At 42.4% G+C, this 18,566-nt stretch overlaps 1 protein-coding gene and 1 long non-coding RNA gene across 3 annotated transcripts; one reads left to right on the top strand and one right to left on the bottom strand.

Moving 5' to 3' along the window:
- Window positions 1-89: 89 nt before the first annotated feature.
- On the bottom strand, window positions 90-6,060 carry PTPMT1 (protein tyrosine phosphatase mitochondrial 1). Of its 2 annotated transcripts, none has more exons than XM_072790806.1 (4): window positions 5,714-5,955; window positions 5,521-5,601; window positions 2,073-2,264; window positions 90-430 (listed from the first exon to the last, which is right to left on the bottom strand). In XM_072790806.1, the coding sequence occupies exons 1-4, from the start codon at window positions 5,885-5,887 to the stop codon at window positions 272-274; spliced, it is 606 nt and encodes a 201-aa protein (XP_072646907.1). In that variant the 5' UTR covers window positions 5,888-5,955; the 3' UTR covers window positions 90-271. The 2 variants fall into 2 exon arrangements, with proteins under 2 accessions (XP_072646907.1, XP_072646906.1); XM_072790805.1 differs by lacking the exon at window positions 90-430 and adding an exon at window positions 1,396-1,590 and having other exon boundaries at window positions 5,714-6,060.
- Window positions 6,061-6,136: 76 nt separating this feature from the next.
- On the top strand, window positions 6,137-10,349 carry LOC140612749 (uncharacterized). Its single transcript, XR_012013906.1, has 2 exons — window positions 6,137-7,429; window positions 7,856-10,349. It is a non-coding gene; the product is annotated as an uncharacterized lncRNA (long non-coding RNA).
- The last annotated feature ends 8,217 nt before the right edge of the window (window positions 10,350-18,566 follow it).

Here is an 18,566-nt window from a genome sequence, read left to right as displayed (position 1 = left end):
CATACACAATAGATTTCTTTGACTCTACTTGAGAAAACAAAGACCCTCATCCCGTATCCCCATAGCCAGTGAATTGAAGCCACACTAAATCTCTCTAGACATACAACAGTGTTACTTCAGGAAAGTGAAACAAGACAAAGGGAGCACAATTATCCATTACTTAGCACATTTCTGCTATGTCAAGTCTGGGCTTAGGCCCCCTTGGTCCTGTTAAAACTATTTGATTCTGTAGCAAGCAGCGTTGTCTTGAGTTCTTTCTAATCTGTGTATTTCACGTCTGTGATGTGTGACAAGTGTTATCCTTTGCTGCCCCTGCAGTAATCTCCTTGTGGAACTCTTTGAGAACTTCCAACTGGCCAGATCTGATGTGGATGTGTGACCGGATCTTGGTGATGGCTCTTACAGCCTCCTCTGGACTCCAGTTGTACACCTGAAGTACAGGATTGGGAAATCAGAGAAAGAAAGGAGCAGGTGTTAAGGTGTCCTTGACCTAATAACAGGTGCTAACGGACTCTCAGAATTTCATTATTTTAAAAACTTCATTTGGGGAGGGCGGTAGTTCAAAAACATGCCCATATATCATAAACAGAGGGGAGGGGGCACTGTAACTCCCTCAGTCAACCAGTTCCACAATACTTTGCAGTAGGCTGGGGTGGGGGTGGGGGGGCAAGTCAGTCTTTCTGCCAAACCTGGAAAAAGTCAGTCTTTCTTTCCAACCCTGGAAAAAGAAGGTTTAACATGCAAAGCTGAGATCTAAATTCAAGCCTGCATAGGTCTATTAGATGTCCTCTGGGAGCTGGGCTGTTGGTTATAAGTTTCCTGGGGAGAGTATATGGTAGATGTTTTTATTCAACTTGTCCCCATGACTAAGGGGACAAGTTGAATAGATTTTAGATTTAAGTAGGAGGGTTTTAGATTTAAGTGGGAGGGTTATCTTTGTATCCCTAATGATACCTATTGGTTTAGATCTCAACAAAAGCAAGAAACTACAGATTTCAGCCCCAGCTGCGTCAATTCTCCCTAAGTCCAAAATATCCTCCTGAGAACCCATTTCCAGTAAATGGAGTCCTAATGATCAAAGCTTTAATATTGTTAAATCACGTACTTACCAGTCCACAGCAACTCAAAGCCAGGCCTGTTACCTCAACATTTCCTTTTTCCTTAAACTATCCACATAACTTAGTAAATGCTCTACAGGGGCCAGACAGTAATAAGAATAAGTCATGTTGGGGGTTGTGTAACAAGGAGTAATGACTAGAGAATATTTGCTTATAAATAGTTTTAAAAGCCTCACACTTGCCAATCATAAAGTGATAGACAAAATTCGGTTAGATCCTGTTTCTAAAAACTGATGTCCAGAACTTTATCCTGAAATACTTTAAGAAATCTTTTTTTTTTTTTACTTTTTTTTTACTTTAAGAAATCTTGAGTCCGGGGGATCCCTGGGTGGCTCAGCGGTTTGGCACCTGCCTTTGGCCCAGGGCGCGATCCTGGAGTCCTGGGATTGAGTCCCACATCGGGCTCCAGGCATGGAGTCTGCTTCTCCCTCTGCCTGTGTCTCTGCCTCTCTCTCTCTCTCTCTCTCTGTGCCTATCATAAATAAATAAATAAATAAATAAATCTTTAAAAAAAAAAAAAAAAAAAAGGAAATCTTGAGTCCTACAAAGCTGTAAGTGACCAGCACTATTATCTACAATACTAGATTTCCTGACATGCTATTTATAAGAAGTGTTTTTATTTTAGCCTTTTACTAGTGTTAACATCTTTTGCAACTTCATTTTTTGAGTGCCTGCCATAGGTCAGTGCTTGACATTCTTTCTCATTCAAGCTTCAAGACATATTTAGTTTGAGGATCAGGGAGGGGACGCCACTTTTGCCTAACGTCACACAGCTGGCAGGTGGCAAAGCCAGAGGTCAGCCTATCTACAAACTTCAGGTGCTTTCCACCTCCCAACAGCCTGATATTGGGGACTGCCTGAAATGGCTCCTTCCAACAAGGCCTTCAGTAGACCATGCTACTGAAGTTCTAGAAATATGCTGTATATAAACCAGTCCAGAAAGACCTTTCCTACCTGAATCAGATATGCTGCCACCATAGTGGCACTTCTGGAGCGCCCAGCCTTACAATGCACGTAGACAGACTGGCCCAGCGACTGGTACTTGAGAGCAAACTGGACTCCTTTCTGGAGGTTAGCCAAGGTTGGGACTCCAGTCATGTCTACTGTGCTGAGCCGCAGCTGTTCGACTCCTACTTTCTTCCATTCCTGGAACCAGGTCCACCAGCATAAAAAAAAGAATGAAAAAAGCCTGATGTTTACTATTTTCTAAACAAGAAACTTCTTACAGAGATGTCTATAAAATGGATAACCCGCATTGCTGGTCTTTTATCAAACAACAGCTGTGCTACTGAGTTAGAATTATGTTCAAGATTTTAAATGTTCCCAAAGTACCATTTGGGGGATGCCTGGGTAAATCAGCAGTTGAGCATGTCTTCAGCTTAGGGTATGATCCCCCGGTCCCAGGATTGAGTCCCACATCAGGCTCCCTGCATGGAGCCTGCCTCTCTCTCTGTGTCTCCCATGAATAATAATTAAAAAAAAAAAAAAGTACCCTTTGGGTATTTGAATCTTTTTATTTTATTTATTTGAGAAAGAGCACATGCATGGAGAGCACAAGCAGGGGGAGCTGCAGGCAGAGGTAGTGGGAGAAGCAGGCTCCCCACCCAGCAGGGAGATGTGGGGGCTTGATCCTAATACCCTGAGATCTTGACCTGCACAGAAAACAAATGCTTAACCAACTGAGCCAACCAGACACCCGTATTTGAATCTTTAGCTACAAAATATTAGCTGTATAAAATTCATCTACAAAAGTTGTGTAACTTTTTGCATAATCTTGGCACCTGTGCAGTGACCCAGCTGCAGGGTTGGGCTACTGAATTTTGCAAGAGCTTTCTATTTTTCTGTCTATAAGTCTCTTCTTTACCACTTTTTTTTTTGAGAGAGTACATGGTAGAAAATAAAGTTACCATTTCAAAATTAACACACCTGGGGTGCCTGGGTGGCTCAGTTAGTTAAGCAAGCATCTGCCTTCAGCTCAGGTTGTGCTCCCAGGGTCCTCGGATTGAGCCCCACATTGAGCCTCACATCAGGCTCCCTGTTCAACGGGCAGCCTCCTTCTCCCTCTCCACCACTTGTGCTCTCCTGTGAACGCATACTCTCTCTCTCAGATAAATAAAATCTTAAAAAAAATAGTAATAATAAAAATAAAACAACACACCTATCTTTGTTAGTACATTATCACTTCAGAAGAAAAGAATAAGCAACAGGAGAAATAAGGCCTCTGGCATATCAATAAAATTTATTTTTATTTTTTAATTTTTTGCCTGACAACTCCAGATAAGGTGATGCCTGGGTGGCTCAGTCAGTAAAGCATGTGACTTTTGATCTGGTTGTAAGTTCAAGTCCCACCTTGGGTATAGATTACTTAAAAAGTAAAATCTTAAAAAAAAAAAAAAAAAAAAAAAAAAAGGACGCCTGGGTGGGGCTCAGTCATTGAACATCTGCCTTTGGCTTAGGGCGTGGTCCTAGAGTCCCGGGATCAAGTCCTGCACTGGGCTGCCCTCGAGGAGCCTGCTTCTCCCTCTGCCTATGTCTCTGCCCCTCTGTCTGAATAAATAAAATCTTAAAAAAAAAAACAAAAACAAAAACAAAACTCCAGATAGGCTCCAGCTAATAGTTATTAATCTGCTTATTTCTTTTTTCTTTTAAAAAACATTTATTTATTTGAGAGAGAGAGCACACCATCAGGGGCAGAGGGAGAAGGAGAAGCAGGCTCTCCTGCTGAGCAGGGAGCCCCACCATGGGGCTTGATCCCAGGACCCTGAGATCATGACGTGACCCTAAGGCAGTGGCTTAACTGAGCCACCCAGTTGCCCCATTTAATTTTCTTTTGGTTATTTGTTTGGCTGAACTTTATGACTTAAGACTTTATGACAGAGGGAAGGTCATATACTGCTCATGAAATTAACAAAAGAACAGCATTTTGCAGCATGGGGCTTTGTATCCATTATGCCAGAAATACCTGAATATTTGCTAAATATTCAGATTCCTGGACCCCACCCTAAAGTTCCTGAATCAGAATTTCTAGGGGGTTGTACTTAGGAATCTGCTATTTGAATACTGCCAGATAATATTTATGTTTATTAAAATGTGAGAAGCACTGCCTTGGAGATCTCTTTTCTCTAGGCTAGTTGGGTACTATAGCTGCATCATACAAGTGTCAATGCCTCAGACCCAAAGACCAAGCATTTTTTGTGACTCTTACTCCACAGGACTGACCACACTAAGGAACATTTAACATTTTGGCTAATAATTCCTGAAACCTTGTAGCAAAGTACTTTGGGAAATCCAAGAAACTTATCGATTTCGTAGAAATGTATGTCATTACTAATGAATATATTTTAAATGTGAGTCCATTTCTAAGGTTACAAAAACTATCAGTTGAAGTAACAGCATCTTCAACAGGCTATATCAACAGTAAACAAGAAAGAGGACTATGTAGTGAGTGCTAAAAGATGTCAAATGCAATAAAGACAGGGCAACATCGTTATTTATTTTGGGGGCGGGCGGTCTTAAGCGGGCTCCACACCCAAAAGGGAGCCAGAGGCAGGGCTGATCTCAGAACCCTAAGATCATGACCTGAGGGAAAAACTAAGAGTTCCAAGCTTAACTGACTGGGCCCCCAGGCGTCTCAGGGCAACATCTTTATATAAAGATAGGGCCATGTCTGATGACTGTTGTGGAGAGTTCCACAAGCACTGAAACCTAGTGAAAATTGTTTTAGGGGGCAACTCGGGTGGCTCAGCGGTATAGCACTGACTTTTACCCAGGGCCTGATCCTGGGGACCCGGAATCGAGTCCCACGTCAAGCTCCCTGCATGGAGTCTGCTTCTCCCTCTGCCTGTGTCTCTGCCTCTCTCTCTCAATGTGCCTCTCATGAATAAGTAAAAAATTTTAAAAATCTTTAAAAAAATTGTTTTAGGTCTGAACTCTGTTGTGACAACACTTCCACTCTATCATTAACATATAGAATAACAATTCCCTCAAGTCGATGCCAAAAATTGAAGCCTGTATAATTTTTCAAGGGATTGTTTTATGATAAATTACCCTTGGGGACCGAGAGGGGGCTTTTGTTCTTGGTTTATAGGGTCTCCGTCTTGGGTGCCTCACGGACTGCCCGGCAGCGCTAAGTGTCGAATGAATGCAATCAGCAAGCCTTGGGAAAGCGGCCTTCCGATTTGGTTACTGACTCGAGTTCCGGAAATTAAGAAAACCTTTGTGCATAAAGGAGTAGTCAGACTTGGTTCTACTTTTAAACGCCTTTCTCACGAGTTTCTCTTTCACGATTAGTTTCTACCTCCGGCCGCCGCTCCCGAAGCGGAGGAGCCGCCCGGGGCACGACCGCAGGGGCCGGGTGCTCGGCGACGCCTCCCTCCGCCCCCGGCCGCCCCCGGCCCCTCACCTTAGAGGAGTTACACAGGAACCGCGTCTCATATTCCTCGTTCATGGTGATCACCCCGCGCACGTTCTCGTCCTGAACCAGCTGCCGAGGCAAAGACGGGGCTCAGGGAGGGCCGCGGGGGCGCGGGCGGCGCTCGCCGGCTCCCGGTCCGCCGCGGCCCGGCCTCCCGGCCCGGCCCCCCGGCGCCGCTCACCCGGCGCGTCATGTTCCGCAGCGGCAGCGCGCCCAGCAGCACCGTGGGGTCGATGCGGTGGTACCAGTCGCGGTGCGCCCGGCCCGGCACCTTCCCGCGGAACAGGGTGTACAGCAGCGTCGGGTAGAAGAGCACCCGGGCCAGGCCGGCCTCCAGCAACCCGCCGGCCGCCATCCTGCCGCCGCCGGCCTCAGGCAGCCGCGCCTCACCCACGCCGAGGCTCGCGGGCCGCGGCCGCGAGAGGAGCCCCGAGGGCGACGGGGACGAGGGCGGCCACTCGTCCGCCGCCTCCCGCGAAGGCGCCGCGGTCGCCGCGGGCCCCTCCGGCGCCGAGGCTTCGGGCCCGGCCTCTCGGCGCTCGGCGGCGCAGCCCGAGGCGCCCGCGCCGGGCTCCATGGTCCGGGAGGAGGGGCCGCCGGCCGAGGGGAGGGCCCGGGGAGTCCCGGGCGGGCGGGACGGCGGGGCCCGAGGCCTGGGGCTCCGCCGGGCGAGACACGGGGGCCCCTGCCCGCGGCCGGCGGCCTCCCCCCACCCGAGGGAGGCCCGCGCCGCAGGGAGGGGGCGGCGACCCCACCGAGGGGAGACCCGTCGGGGAAGAGACCCTGAGGGGAGGGCTGAAGAAGGGGCGCTGAGCTTCTAGGCCGGGGCTACCTTGGCGGAGAGGGCGGACGGGGTCCCGCCCTCCCCATCTGCCTGGACTCCCTGCGCCCTCCTCCTGCCCGAACCCCAGTGTGTGTGAGTATGAAGAAAAAGTGTATCTATAGAATCTCTAGGGAAGCCGAGGTGGCTCTGGCGCAGGTCGTGATCCCGGGGTCCCGGGATCGAGTCCCACATCGGGCTCTCCACAGGGGCCTGCTTCTCCCTCTGCCTGTGTCTCTGCCTCCCTCTCTGGGTCTCTCATGAATAAAAAAATGAAATCTATAAGTAAATGAATGAATGAAAGATCTATAAATGAATGAATGAATAAATAAATAAAATCTCTAACAACATATATACAAAATCTAATTATGAAGATAAATTAAGAACATATTGTGATAAGCTTAAACGTAAAAACCACAACCTACAGAGAGGTAAGAGGAATGGTTGTGATGCTGCTTATTTACATTTAAGTGGAACCTACATCTGACGCTCTTTATTTGCGTCTGGTACTTTTTTTTTTTAAAGATTTTATTTATTTATTCTGGAGAGACACAGAGAGAGGCAGAGACACAGGCAGAGGGAGGAGAAGCAGGCTCCCTGCAGGGAGCCCGATGTGGAACTCCATTCGATCCTGGAACTCCAGGATCACCCCCAGAGCCAAAGTCAGACGCTCAACCCCTGAGCCACCCAGGCGTCTGGTGTCTGGTACTTTCTTTAAAAAAAAGTTTCTTCTCTCCTTGTAAAAGTAATACATACTTGGGGCGCCTGGCTGGCTCAGTCAGTGGAGCATGCAGGTCTTGGGATTGTGATTTCAAGCTCCACCTTGGGATTAGAGTTTACTTAAGAAAAAAAATTAAAAAGTAATAGATACTAATAACAATTGGAAAATACAGGGAAGTAGAACTTACTCGAATTACCCATATATTTTTTTAAAGATTTATTCATTCATTTACTTGGCAGAGAGAGTGAGAGAGCACAAGCAGGGGAGAAGGTTCCCTGGTGAGCAAGGAGCCTTCTAGGGTCTCAGTCCGAGGACCCTGGGATCATGACCTCTGTGGAAGGATGACACTGAATTGAGTGAGCCACCCAGGTGCCCCTCTACTTATCCATAATTTCACCACCACAGATATATTTCTTTTTCTTTTTCTTTTTTTTTAAGATTTATTTTTTTATCATGAGAGGGAGAGAGAGAGGCACAGACACAGGCAGAGAGAGAAGCGGGCTCCTCACAGGGAGCCTAATATGGGACTCGATTCCCGGACCCAGGATCACTCTCTGAGCCAAAGGCAGATGCTCATTGTACCTTCAGACAATGCAACCCAGGTGTCCCTACATGTATTTTTCCTTCAATTTCGTAACTGTACCACTAGAAAATTTTTTTGTAACAGCTTTGAGATACAACTCACATACCATACAGTTCACCCATTTAAAGTGTACAATTCAATAGTTTTTAGTATATTCAGATCTGTACAATTATCACATTTTATTTTTTTTTTATTTTAGAGAAAGAGCAAGAGTAGGTGGAGGGGCAGAGAGAGGAAGAATCTCCAGCAGACTCTGCTGAGCTTGCAGCTGGATGCAGGACTCAATCTCATGACCCCGAGATCACCACTTGAGTGGAAACCAGGAGTCGGTAGCTTAACCAATTGAACCACTCAGGTGCCCTTCCCCAATCAATTTTAGAACATATCATTTATTCATACCCCGCCCCTGGCCAAGTCCCATATCCCCTTTCCCCACAGCCCTGGGCAACCACTAATTTACTTGTCTCATAGATTTGCCTGTTCTAGACATTTCAAGTAAATGAACTGCAATATGTGTCTTTTGAGTCTGGTTTCTCTCACTTAGCATAATGTTTTCATGGTTCATTCATATTGTAGCATGTGTCACTACTGGTTTTTTTTGTTTTTAAAGATTTATTTATTTATTTATGATAGACACAGAGGAGAGAGAGAGAGAGAGAGAGAGGCAGAGGGAGAAGCAGGCTCCATGCTGGGAGCCCGACGCGGGACTCGATCCCGGGACTCCAGGATCGAGCCCTGGGCCAAAGGCAGGCGCCAAACCGCTGAGCCACCCAGGGATCCCCTGTTTTTGTTTTTAAGTAGGCTCCACTCCCAGCATGGAGCCCAACTCAGGGCTTGATCTCAGGACTCAGATCAAGACCTGAGCTGAGATCAAGAGTCAGACACTTAACCAACCGAGCCACCCAGGCACTCCAGTACTGTATTTTTTTATTGCCAAATAGTATTCCATTGTACGGTTTATTGCCAAATAGTATTCTGTTGTACGGATATATCAAATTTTGTTTCCTCATTTATCAGTTGACAGACATTTGACTTTTTACACTTGTTAGCTATTTTGAATAATGCTGCTGTGAACATTCATATACAAGTTTTTGTGTGGACATATATTTTCATTTCTCTTGGATATCTACCTAAGAATGGAATTGTTCGGTCATATGATAACACTATGTGGTCTATATGTACCATTTTTATTTTTTTTAATTTTTTAAAAAGATTTTATTTATTTATTTGACACAGAGAGTGTGCACAAGCAGAGGGAGCAGCAGAGGAAGAGAGGGAGAAGCAGGCTCTCCACTGAGCAGGGAGCCTGGGATCATGACCTGAGCTGTAAGCAGACAGACGCTTAACTGACTGAGCCACCCAGGCACCCCTATATGTACCATTTTTAAAAAGCATAGTAGGGACACCGGGCTGGTTCAGTCAGTAGAGCATGCAACTTTAGATCTAGGATTTGTGAGTTCAAGACCCATATTGACTTTAGATTACTTAAAATTAAAAAAAAATTAAAGATTGTATTAATTTATTTATAAGAGACACACAGAGGCAGAAACATAAGCAGAGGGAGAAGCAGGTTCCTTTCAGGGAGCCTGATGTGGGACTCGATCCCAGGACCCAAGGATCATGCCCGGAGCCAAAGGCTCAAACACTGAGCAACCCAGGTTTCCCTAAAAAATAAAAATAAAAAAAAATAATTGTAATCATGTCACCAAGCTTTTTTTTTTTTTTTTAAGATTTTACTTATTTATTCATTCATGAGAGACACAGAGAGAGAGAGAGAGAGAGAGAGAGAGAGAGGCAGAGACACAGGCTGAGAGAGAAGCAGGCTCCATGCAGGGAGCCCGATATGGAACTCGATCCCGGGACTCCAGAATCACGCCCAGGGCCAAAGGCAGGTGCTCAACCGCTAAGCCACCCAGGCATCCCAGTCACCAAGCTTTTGTATCCATTTTTTTTGTATCCATTTTTATCACGAAATGTGCTATAAGGACTTGCCATATTATTACATTATCTTTACCATTTAGAATGATCCTAATTACTACACCATAATATGATCATTCTCCTGTTATTGGACATTTAGGATATTTCCACATTTTTTAATAATTCCAGCATGAAAGTTGTTTCTATATTTCTGTATTTTCCATATTTAGACTTACTATGATAGGATAGTGGAATTTAGAAATTCCTAAAGTGCAGTTACTGTATCAAAGAATCATTTACAATTTTTGCTTTATATAAAGTACATAATCTGAAAAGTTCCATCCTTACCCCCAATGCACTCTTCAGAAATAACAGATTTTTATACACATATATTTTCCCAACATTTTGTGATAAACATTTTCTTTTTTTTTTTTAAGATTTTATTTATTTATTCATGAGAGACATGGAGAGAGAGAGGCAGAGACACAGACAGAGGGAGAAGCAGGCTCCATGCAGGGAGCCTGACACGGGACTCGATTCTGGGACTCCAGGATCACACCCTGGGCGGAAGGCAGGTCCCCAACCACTAAGCCACCCAGGGATCCTCCGATAAACATTTTCATGATAAAATAAATTAACCGAAAACTGAATAAATTGCACAGGAAAAACCTGTATAACCACCAACTAAATTTTACAATTAACACTTCATTTTATCACATATTTACCCATTAATTCATTCTATTTTAAAAGATTTTTGAAAAAAAATAAAAATAAAAGATTTCATTTTTAAAAATTAATTTACTTATTTGTTTTTTTTTTTTTTTAAAGATTTTATTTATTTATTCATAAGAGACACAGAGAGAGGGAGAGGCAGGCTCCATGCAGGGAGCCCGATGTGGGACCCGATCCCAGGACTCCAGGAGCACACCCTGGGCTGAAGGCAGGCACTAAATCGCTGAGCCATCCAGGGATCCCTTAATTTATTTATGTGTTTTAGATAGGGAGCAGAAAAAGAGAGACTCTTAAGCAGGCTCCATGCCCAGCACATGAGCTGGGTTTGGAGCTTGATCTCACAATCCTGAGATCATGACCTGAGCCGAAACTGAGAGTCGGATGCTTAGCAGACTGAGCTATCCAGGTGCCCCTAAGATTTTCTTTTTTAAGGAATCTCTGAACACAATGTGGAGCTTGAACCCACAACCCTGAGATCAAGAGTTGTATGTTCCACCAACTGATTCAGCCAGGTGCCCCAATCCATTCTAGATATAGTTAAAGTATATTTTATAAAAATTGACTCATCCTATATTTACTATTGTATGACCTGCTGTTTTACGCAACAGTATTTATGGGTATTATGGCATGTCAGTGTAGATACGTGCACATTTACTTTATGCTTTTCAAACAATTACAGTATTCCAGTAAATGGATTTTTTTTTTTAAGTAAACTGTACCTTCAACGTGGGGTTCGAATTCACAACCCAAGAGTTGCATCGCGCTATGGACTGAGCCAGCAAGAAGCACCCAGTATATGGATTTCAATTTGACTGAAAGTATTTGAGAAGCCTATATATTCCAGACAATATTCCAGCCCTTGGGATACGTCAGGGAATGGTCTTCCTGTATTAACTGTATTTTGGGGCAACCAAATATCCCCAGTGGTTGAGGGAAATTTCTTCTTTACAGCAGACTTACTGTTTTTTTTTTTTTTTTTAGTTTATTTTTTTAAGATTTTATTTATTTATTCACGAGAGACACAGAGAGAGAGATAGAGGCAGAGACACAGGCAGAGGGAGAAGCAGGCCCCATGCAGGGGGCCTGACCTGGGACTCGATCCCGGGTCTCCAGGATCACACCCCGGGCTGAAGGCGGCGCTAAACCGCTGAGCCACCAGGGCTGCCTTTTTTTTTTTTTTTTTTTTTTTAAGATTTTATTTATTTATTCATGAGAGACAGGGAGAGAGGCAGAGACACAGTTAGAGGGAGAAGGAGGCTCCCTACGGGGAGCCCGATATGGGACTCGATCCGAGGACTCCAGGATTACGCCTTGAACCAGAGGCAGATGCTCAACCACAGAGCCACCCAGACATCCCAACCTGCCATCATATGCCTCCAGACGCTCATAGCCTCAATCCTAAAGTCCAACATCAATATAAATAGGCCTCAAGGGGCAACTGCGTGGCTCAGTGGTTGAGCGTCTGCCTTTGGCTCCGATCATGATCCCGGGATTCTTGGATGGAATTCCACATCGGGCTCCCTGCAGGGAGCCTGCTTCTCCTGCTGCCTATGTCTCTGCCTCTCTCTCTGTGTCTCTCACGAATAAATAAATACAATATTTAAAAAAAAATAAGAATAAAAATTAAAAATAAAAAAATAAACAGACCTCAAGAGCTTTTTATTTTATTTATTTTATTTTTTTTTAATTTTTTAATTTATTTATGATAGTCACAGAGAGAGAGAGAGAGAGAGAGAGAGAGAGGCAGAGACAAAGGCAGAGGGAGAAGCAGGCTCCATGCCCCGGGAGCCCGACGTGGGATTCGATCCCGCGTCTCCAGGATCGCGCCCTGGGCCAAAGGCAGGCGCCAAACCGCTGCGCCACCCAGGGATCCCTTATTTTATTTTTTTTAAGAGCTTTTTATTTTAATGATGACTATTTTTATTTCCATTTCACTAACTACTTAAGAGACTGAATATATTTTTATGCACGTGTATGTAAAACAAGTTTTTCTAATTGATTATTTTTTTGTGTGTATTTGCATACTATTTTATATTTTGTAGTTTATTTGTACATATGCACACATATTTTGGTCTTATTTATGCAGTGAAACCAAAATCTTCATGGTCTTTGTTTTTTTTTTTTTTAATTTTAATTCCAATGTAGTTAACAGACAGTTGTTATAAAGAACGAAGTTTCATTTATAGCGAGTATAGACAATAGAAGGGTAAGTTAAATGTCATCATGTGGAACAACAGACAAATCCAGAGCATAGATATTATACAGGAACAGTTGATTTAGTTTCTGCAAGGCACGGGGGAAAAAAGGAATAGGAGAACAGCTGTCTCAGATCAGGAGTCCTAGAGACATGGCAACCAGAAGTCATGTGTGGACAGTCTGGATCCTGATTTCAATGAATCAGCTATTAAAAGTCATATTTTGGAGGCACCTAGCTGATTCAGACAGAAGAGCATACTACTCTTTACCTCAGGGTCATGAGTTTGAGCCCCACATTGGGTGTAGAGATTACTTAAATAAAAATAAAACTTTAATGAAAGTCATGTTTTTTTTTTTTAAGTCATGTTTTTTAAATAATTGGAGACATTTGATTATGGATGGAGATAATACCAATTATTGCTAATTCTGTTAATGTGGTCATGGCATTGGTGCTGTGTAAAAAAATGCCTATAAATTTATTTATTACATACTTACTAAAGTATATAGACATACATGACATATCTGGGATTTGCATCAAAATACTGTACCAAGAAAAAAAGCAATTATACAAAGATGGCAAAATATTAAGCATTATTTAATCTGAGTGATGTTCTTTGGGGATTCATTATGCCCTCCTGCTTACTTTTTTTTTTCCTCCTGCTTACTTTTAAAACATACTCAATAAAAATTCAAAACAATATAGTTTTTACCATGTAAATGTATGTTTTATAAAAATGGTAAATACAGCAACTAAGTCTTCTACTACTTTTTTTTTTTTAAGATTTTATTTATTTGAGAGAGAGAGGACAAGCAGAGGAAGGGACAGAGAGAGGGAGAGGAAGAAGCAGCCTCCTTGCTGAGTGGGGACCCTGGGATCATGACCTGAGATGAAGGCAGATGCTCAATCACTGAGCTACTTAGGTCCCCCCTTTTATGACTTTTTCATTAAATGTTCAACCACAGTGTTGTGTGTAGATATTATTCATTGATTTTTACTATTCTAAGAATCACTTATAATTATACCATCATTTATTTACCCATTCTCCTGTGATGGAAATTCAGGTTGGATTTCTGTTTTTACTGATTAGGTGAGTTCGGCTTTTCTTTTTCTTTTTTTTTTTTTTTTTTAACTAGGAGTTTAGTAGTTTTTTTGTGTTTTTTTTTTTTTTTTAAACAAAGAGTTTAATGTGCTCTTTGTATTTTTTGTATGTTTTTTGGCTTCAGCTTTTATGCAAACATTTTATTGTTATTCCCTCCACCCTGGTTTTGCTTTGTAGTTTCTGATTGTAATAGTAACATATGTTATAAAAAATACAAGCACTTCAAAATTATATATAAAATGTGTTTCCTGTAATCTTACCTCTGGAGATAATTACTATTTCAATTAGATGTATATTCCCACATATTTTTTTTTTATTTTTAGAGATTGTCCTCCAAAATTCTTTATCTTCTTCTCTTATATAATATCTGAGTTTCCATAGGACTCAGTCACCTCCAATGGAGTGTGAGAGGAAATGATATGTGCCAGTATCAGGGCCAGCAGGCTCAGTCCGTAACTGCACCATGAGTCTTCTTCATACCCTTTTCTCTTGGGGGCTGGAGTGGTGATGAGGATGGCTGGAATCATCTCAGTAGGAATAAGTTATACATGACAGTGCTCATAAATAATTACTCTGAGTAGAAGCTCTTTCTCTTCATCCTCCCACTAACTGGGAACATCTTCCCTAATCTGTTGAGGGAGAAAGAAATAAAATTCTATTTTGTTTTAACTATTTACTTTAGGTCTAATTGTTACAGTAGGTTTTTTTTAAAAAATTATTTATTCATGAGAGACACAGAGAGACAGAGACACAGGCAGAGGGAGAAGCAGGCTCCATGCAGGGAGCCAGACATGAGACTGGATCCCTGGTCTCCAGGATCATGCCCTGGGCTGAAGGCAGCTCTAAACTGCTGAGCCACACAGGGTACCCCTAATTGTTACAGTAGTTTGATTTAATCCTAGCTAATAGTACATTAGCCAGTTATAATGCAAAGCCCAAATCTTTTTTTGATTATATCAAAATATACATTTTATAAAATATGCTTGTGGCTCCTGGGTGGCTCAGTCAATTAAGCATCTGCCTTTAGCTCATGTCATGATCGTGGGGTCCTGGGATCAAGCCCCAAGTTGAGCTCCCTGCTCAGCAAGGAATCTGCTTGTTCTTCTCCTTCTGCCTCTCCCCCGGCTCATTCTCTCTCTCTCTCTCTCAAATAAATAAGATCTTTTTAAAAATAAGCCATCTTAACCATTTTTAAGTATATTGTTCATTAGCATGAAGCATACTGACATTGTTGCCCAACCATTACCACCCCCCTCTCTCTCTCTCTCTCTCTCTCTCTCTCTCTCTTTTTTAACCACCCCCTATCTCAAGAACTTTTTTCATCTTCCCAAACTGAAACTTTGTACCTATAAAAAAACTCCCCATGGGTTGCCTGGCTGGCTCAGTCTGTGTCTGATTCCTGATCTTTTTTTTTTTTTTTAAGATTTTATTTATTCATGAGAGACAGAGAGAGAGACAGAGAGAGGCAGAGGCATAGACAGAAGGAGAAGCAGGCTCCATTCATGGAGCCTGATGTGGGACTCAATCCCAGGTCTCCAGGATCATGCCCTGAGTCAAAGGCAGATGCTCAACCACTGAGCCACCCGGGTGTCCCTGATTCTTGATCTTAACAGTTGTGAATTTAAGCTCCATACTGGGTGTAGAGATTATATAAAAAGTAAATTAATTAAGGGGCACCTGGGTGGCTCAGTTGGTTACCTTTGGCTCAGGTCATGATTTCCAGATCCTGAGATCAAGCCCCACATTGGGCTCCTTGCTCAGCGAGGAGACTGTTTCTTCCTCTCTATTTGCTCCTTCCCCTGTTCCTGCATATAACCTCTTCATTCCTCATTTTATTTATTTATTTTTCCTCATTTTATTTTTTAAGATTTTATTTATTTATTAATGAGAGACACACACACAGAGAGAGAGAGAGAGAGGGGTAGAGACACAGGCAGAGGGAGAAGCAGGCTCCATGCAGGGAGCCTGACATGGGACTTGATCCTGGATCTCCAGGATCAGGCCCTGGGCTGAAGGTGGCACTAAACTGCTGAGCCACCTGGGCTGCCCTACAATTCTTTTTTAAGAAACCATTCTATACAATATTCAGTGCTCGTCATAGTGTACTATTTTTTAAAGATTTTCTCTTTTTTAAAGATTTTATTTATTTATTCATGACAGACACAGAGAGAGAGGCAGAGACATAGGCAAAGGGAGAAGCAGGCTCTCTGTGGGGAGCCTGATGTAGTATTCTATCCCAGGATCCCAGGATCCCAACCTGAGCGAAAGGCAGACATTCAACCACTAAGCCACCCAGGCACCCCTAAGATTTTATTTTTAAGTAATTTTTATACCCAACATGGGGCTCAAACTCAAAACCCAAAGAGGAAGAGTCACATCCTCTACTGACTGACCCAGCCAGGTGCCCCTCATCATCAGTGTACTCAATCCTCTTTATCTCACTTCTCTCCACCCAACTTGCCTCTGGCAACTGCCACTTTGTTCTCTATATTTAAATGTCTGGGGTTCTTTGGTCTATTTTTCCTTTATTGGTTCATTTATTTCGTTTCTTAAATTCCACATATGAGTGAAATCATTTGTCCTTCTCTGATTTATTTCGCTTAGTATTTTACCCTCTAGGTCCATCCATGTTGTTGCAGATGGCAAGATCTCATTCTTTTTTATGGCTGAATAATATATATGTATATACCACATCTTCTTTATCCATTCATCTATGGATGGACACTTGGGTTGCTTCTGTATCTTGAGTATTATAAATAATGCTGCAATAAACATAGGGGTGCATGTATCTTTTCAAATTAGTGTTTTCATTGGGTAAATACTCAGTAGTGGAATTACTACTGAGTAATATATAGTGATTCTATTTTTAGTTTTTTGAGGAACCTCCATTCTGTTTTCTACAGAGACTGCACCAATTTGCATTTCTACCAACAGTGCACCAGGGTTCCTTTTTCTCACCAACCCTTGCTGCTATTTCTTGTGTTTTTTATTTTAGCCATTTTGACAGGTGTGAGGTGATATCTCATCATGGTTTTGGTTTGCATTTCCTTGATGATGAGTGATAATGAACATATTTTCATGTGTCTGTTGGCTGCTACCATCCTACTTTCTGTTTCTGTAATCTTTTTTTTTTTAAAGATTTTATTTATTTATTCACAAGAGACACACAGAGAGAGGCAGAGACACAGGAAGAGGGAGGAGAAGCAGGCCCTATACAGAGACTTGATCCGGGGACTCTGGGATCAGGCCCTGAGCCAAAAGCAGTGCTCAACCACTTAGCCACCCAGCCGTCCCCCATTTCTGTAATCTTAACTAGATACCTCACATAAGTGAAATCATGTAGCATTTGTCCTTTTGTGACTGGCTTATTTGTGAGTTAGGATAATGTCCTCAAAATTCGTCTATGTTGGGGATCCCTGGGTGGTTTAGTGGTTTAGCGCCTGCCTTCGGCACAGGGCATGATCCTGGAGTCCCAGGATTGAGTCCCATGTCAGGCTACTTGTATGGAGCCTGCTTCTCCCTCTGCCTATGTCTCTTCCTTTCTCTCTCTCTGTCTCTCATGAATAAATAAATAAAATTTTTAAAAAAATCGTCTATGTTGTATCAGGTGTCAGGATCTTCCTTTTTAAGGCTGAATAATATTGCACTATATATAGATATATATCTATATATATCTATATATATCACATGTTGCTTATCCATCCATCCACTGATGGATACTTGCATTGGGTGATGCACAATTCTTTTTTTTTTTTTTTTAAGTTTATTTAAGTAATCTCTACACCCAAGAGGGGCTCGAACTCACAACCCCAAGATTGAGAGTTCCATGCTCCTCTGAGCCAGCGGACCCCAGCTCTTGATGCCCAACTCTTAACTAGCTTGGGCAACACAGGTGATGTACTGACTCCTATAACAAACCTCAGAAAGGGCAAGTGAGCAAATGGCAACAGTCCAGGAACTCAAATGCCATCAAGATTTTTTGTATCTCAAAAAAAAAAAAAAAAAAAAAGATTTTTTGTCTCTCATTATTCCTTCCCAGGCCCACATCTCCCCATATTTTACCTCCTACAATAAACAACTTCCCTTTCTTTAGTTATTAACAACACAAAAGAATTGAATATACATGTATTTCCTTGAAACAAAACTGGGAATTTTGTAACTGGCTTTTTAATACTTAATTGTGTATTTTTAACATCTTTCCATGTCAGCTTATATTTTTTCTTTTTTTTTTAGGATTTTATTTTTATGTAATCTCTACTCCTAACATGGGGCTTTGAACTTACAACCCCGAGGTCAAGAGTGACATGCTCCACCAACTGAGCCAGCCAGATGCTCCTATATAGCGTTTTAATAGCTTTTGATATACCAACGTGTAATTGTACTATAATTTTTTCATTGCTCAATGTTATAATCTAAATAGTTATAGAATATTTACTTTTAAAAAAGCATTTTACATATATATGTACATATATAAGCAGAAGTGGTGTCTGGGTGACTCAGTCAGTTGAGCATGTTCCTTTGGCTCAGGTCATGGTCCTGGGGTCCTGGGATGGAGCCCTGCATCCAGCTCCCTGTTTAGCAGGGAGTCTGCTTCTCTCTCTCCCTCTGCCCCTTTCTCTTGCTCTTGCTCTCACTCACTCTCTCTTCCTCAAATGAAAAAATAAAAAATCTTTAAAGGAAAAAAATTTAAAACTATTTATTTATTTAAAAGATTTATTTATTTATGATAGACAGAGAGAGAGAGAGAGAGAGAGAGAGAGGCACAGACACAGGAGGAGAGAGAAGCAGGCTTCATGCCGGGAGCCTGATGTGGGACTCGATCCCAGGACTCCAGGATTGTGCCCTGGGCCAAAGGCAGGCGCCAAACTGCTGAGCCACCCAGGGATCCCCCCCCAAAATTTAAAAAATTTTAAATTAAAAAATAAAAAAATCAGAAGTGATTTTTAAAAAATATTTCATTTATTT

This window comes from Canis lupus, chromosome 21 (genome assembly GCF_048164855.1).
Source record: "Canis lupus baileyi chromosome 21, mCanLup2.hap1, whole genome shotgun sequence".
Lineage (NCBI taxonomy): Eukaryota > Metazoa > Chordata > Mammalia > Carnivora > Canidae > Canis > Canis lupus.
This window is presented reverse-complemented; position numbering and strand designations above follow the sequence as displayed.

Bases quoted from the DNA above. Each gene is read 5' to 3' on its own strand.
- PTPMT1 (XM_072790805.1), bottom strand. From the start codon at position 5,887: ATGGCGGCCGGCGGGTTGCTGGAGGCCGGCCTGGCCCGGGTGCTCTTC. The intron at 2,265-5,520 runs GTGAGGGGCCGG...ACCTGGTTCCAG, and splicing joins TCCTGTGTAACTCCTCTAAG to GAATGGAAGAAAGTAGGAGT. The intron at 1,591-2,072 runs GTAGGAAAGGTC...TATTTATGATAG, and splicing joins TGGCAGCATATCTGATTCAG to GCACAGAGAGAGAGAGAGAG.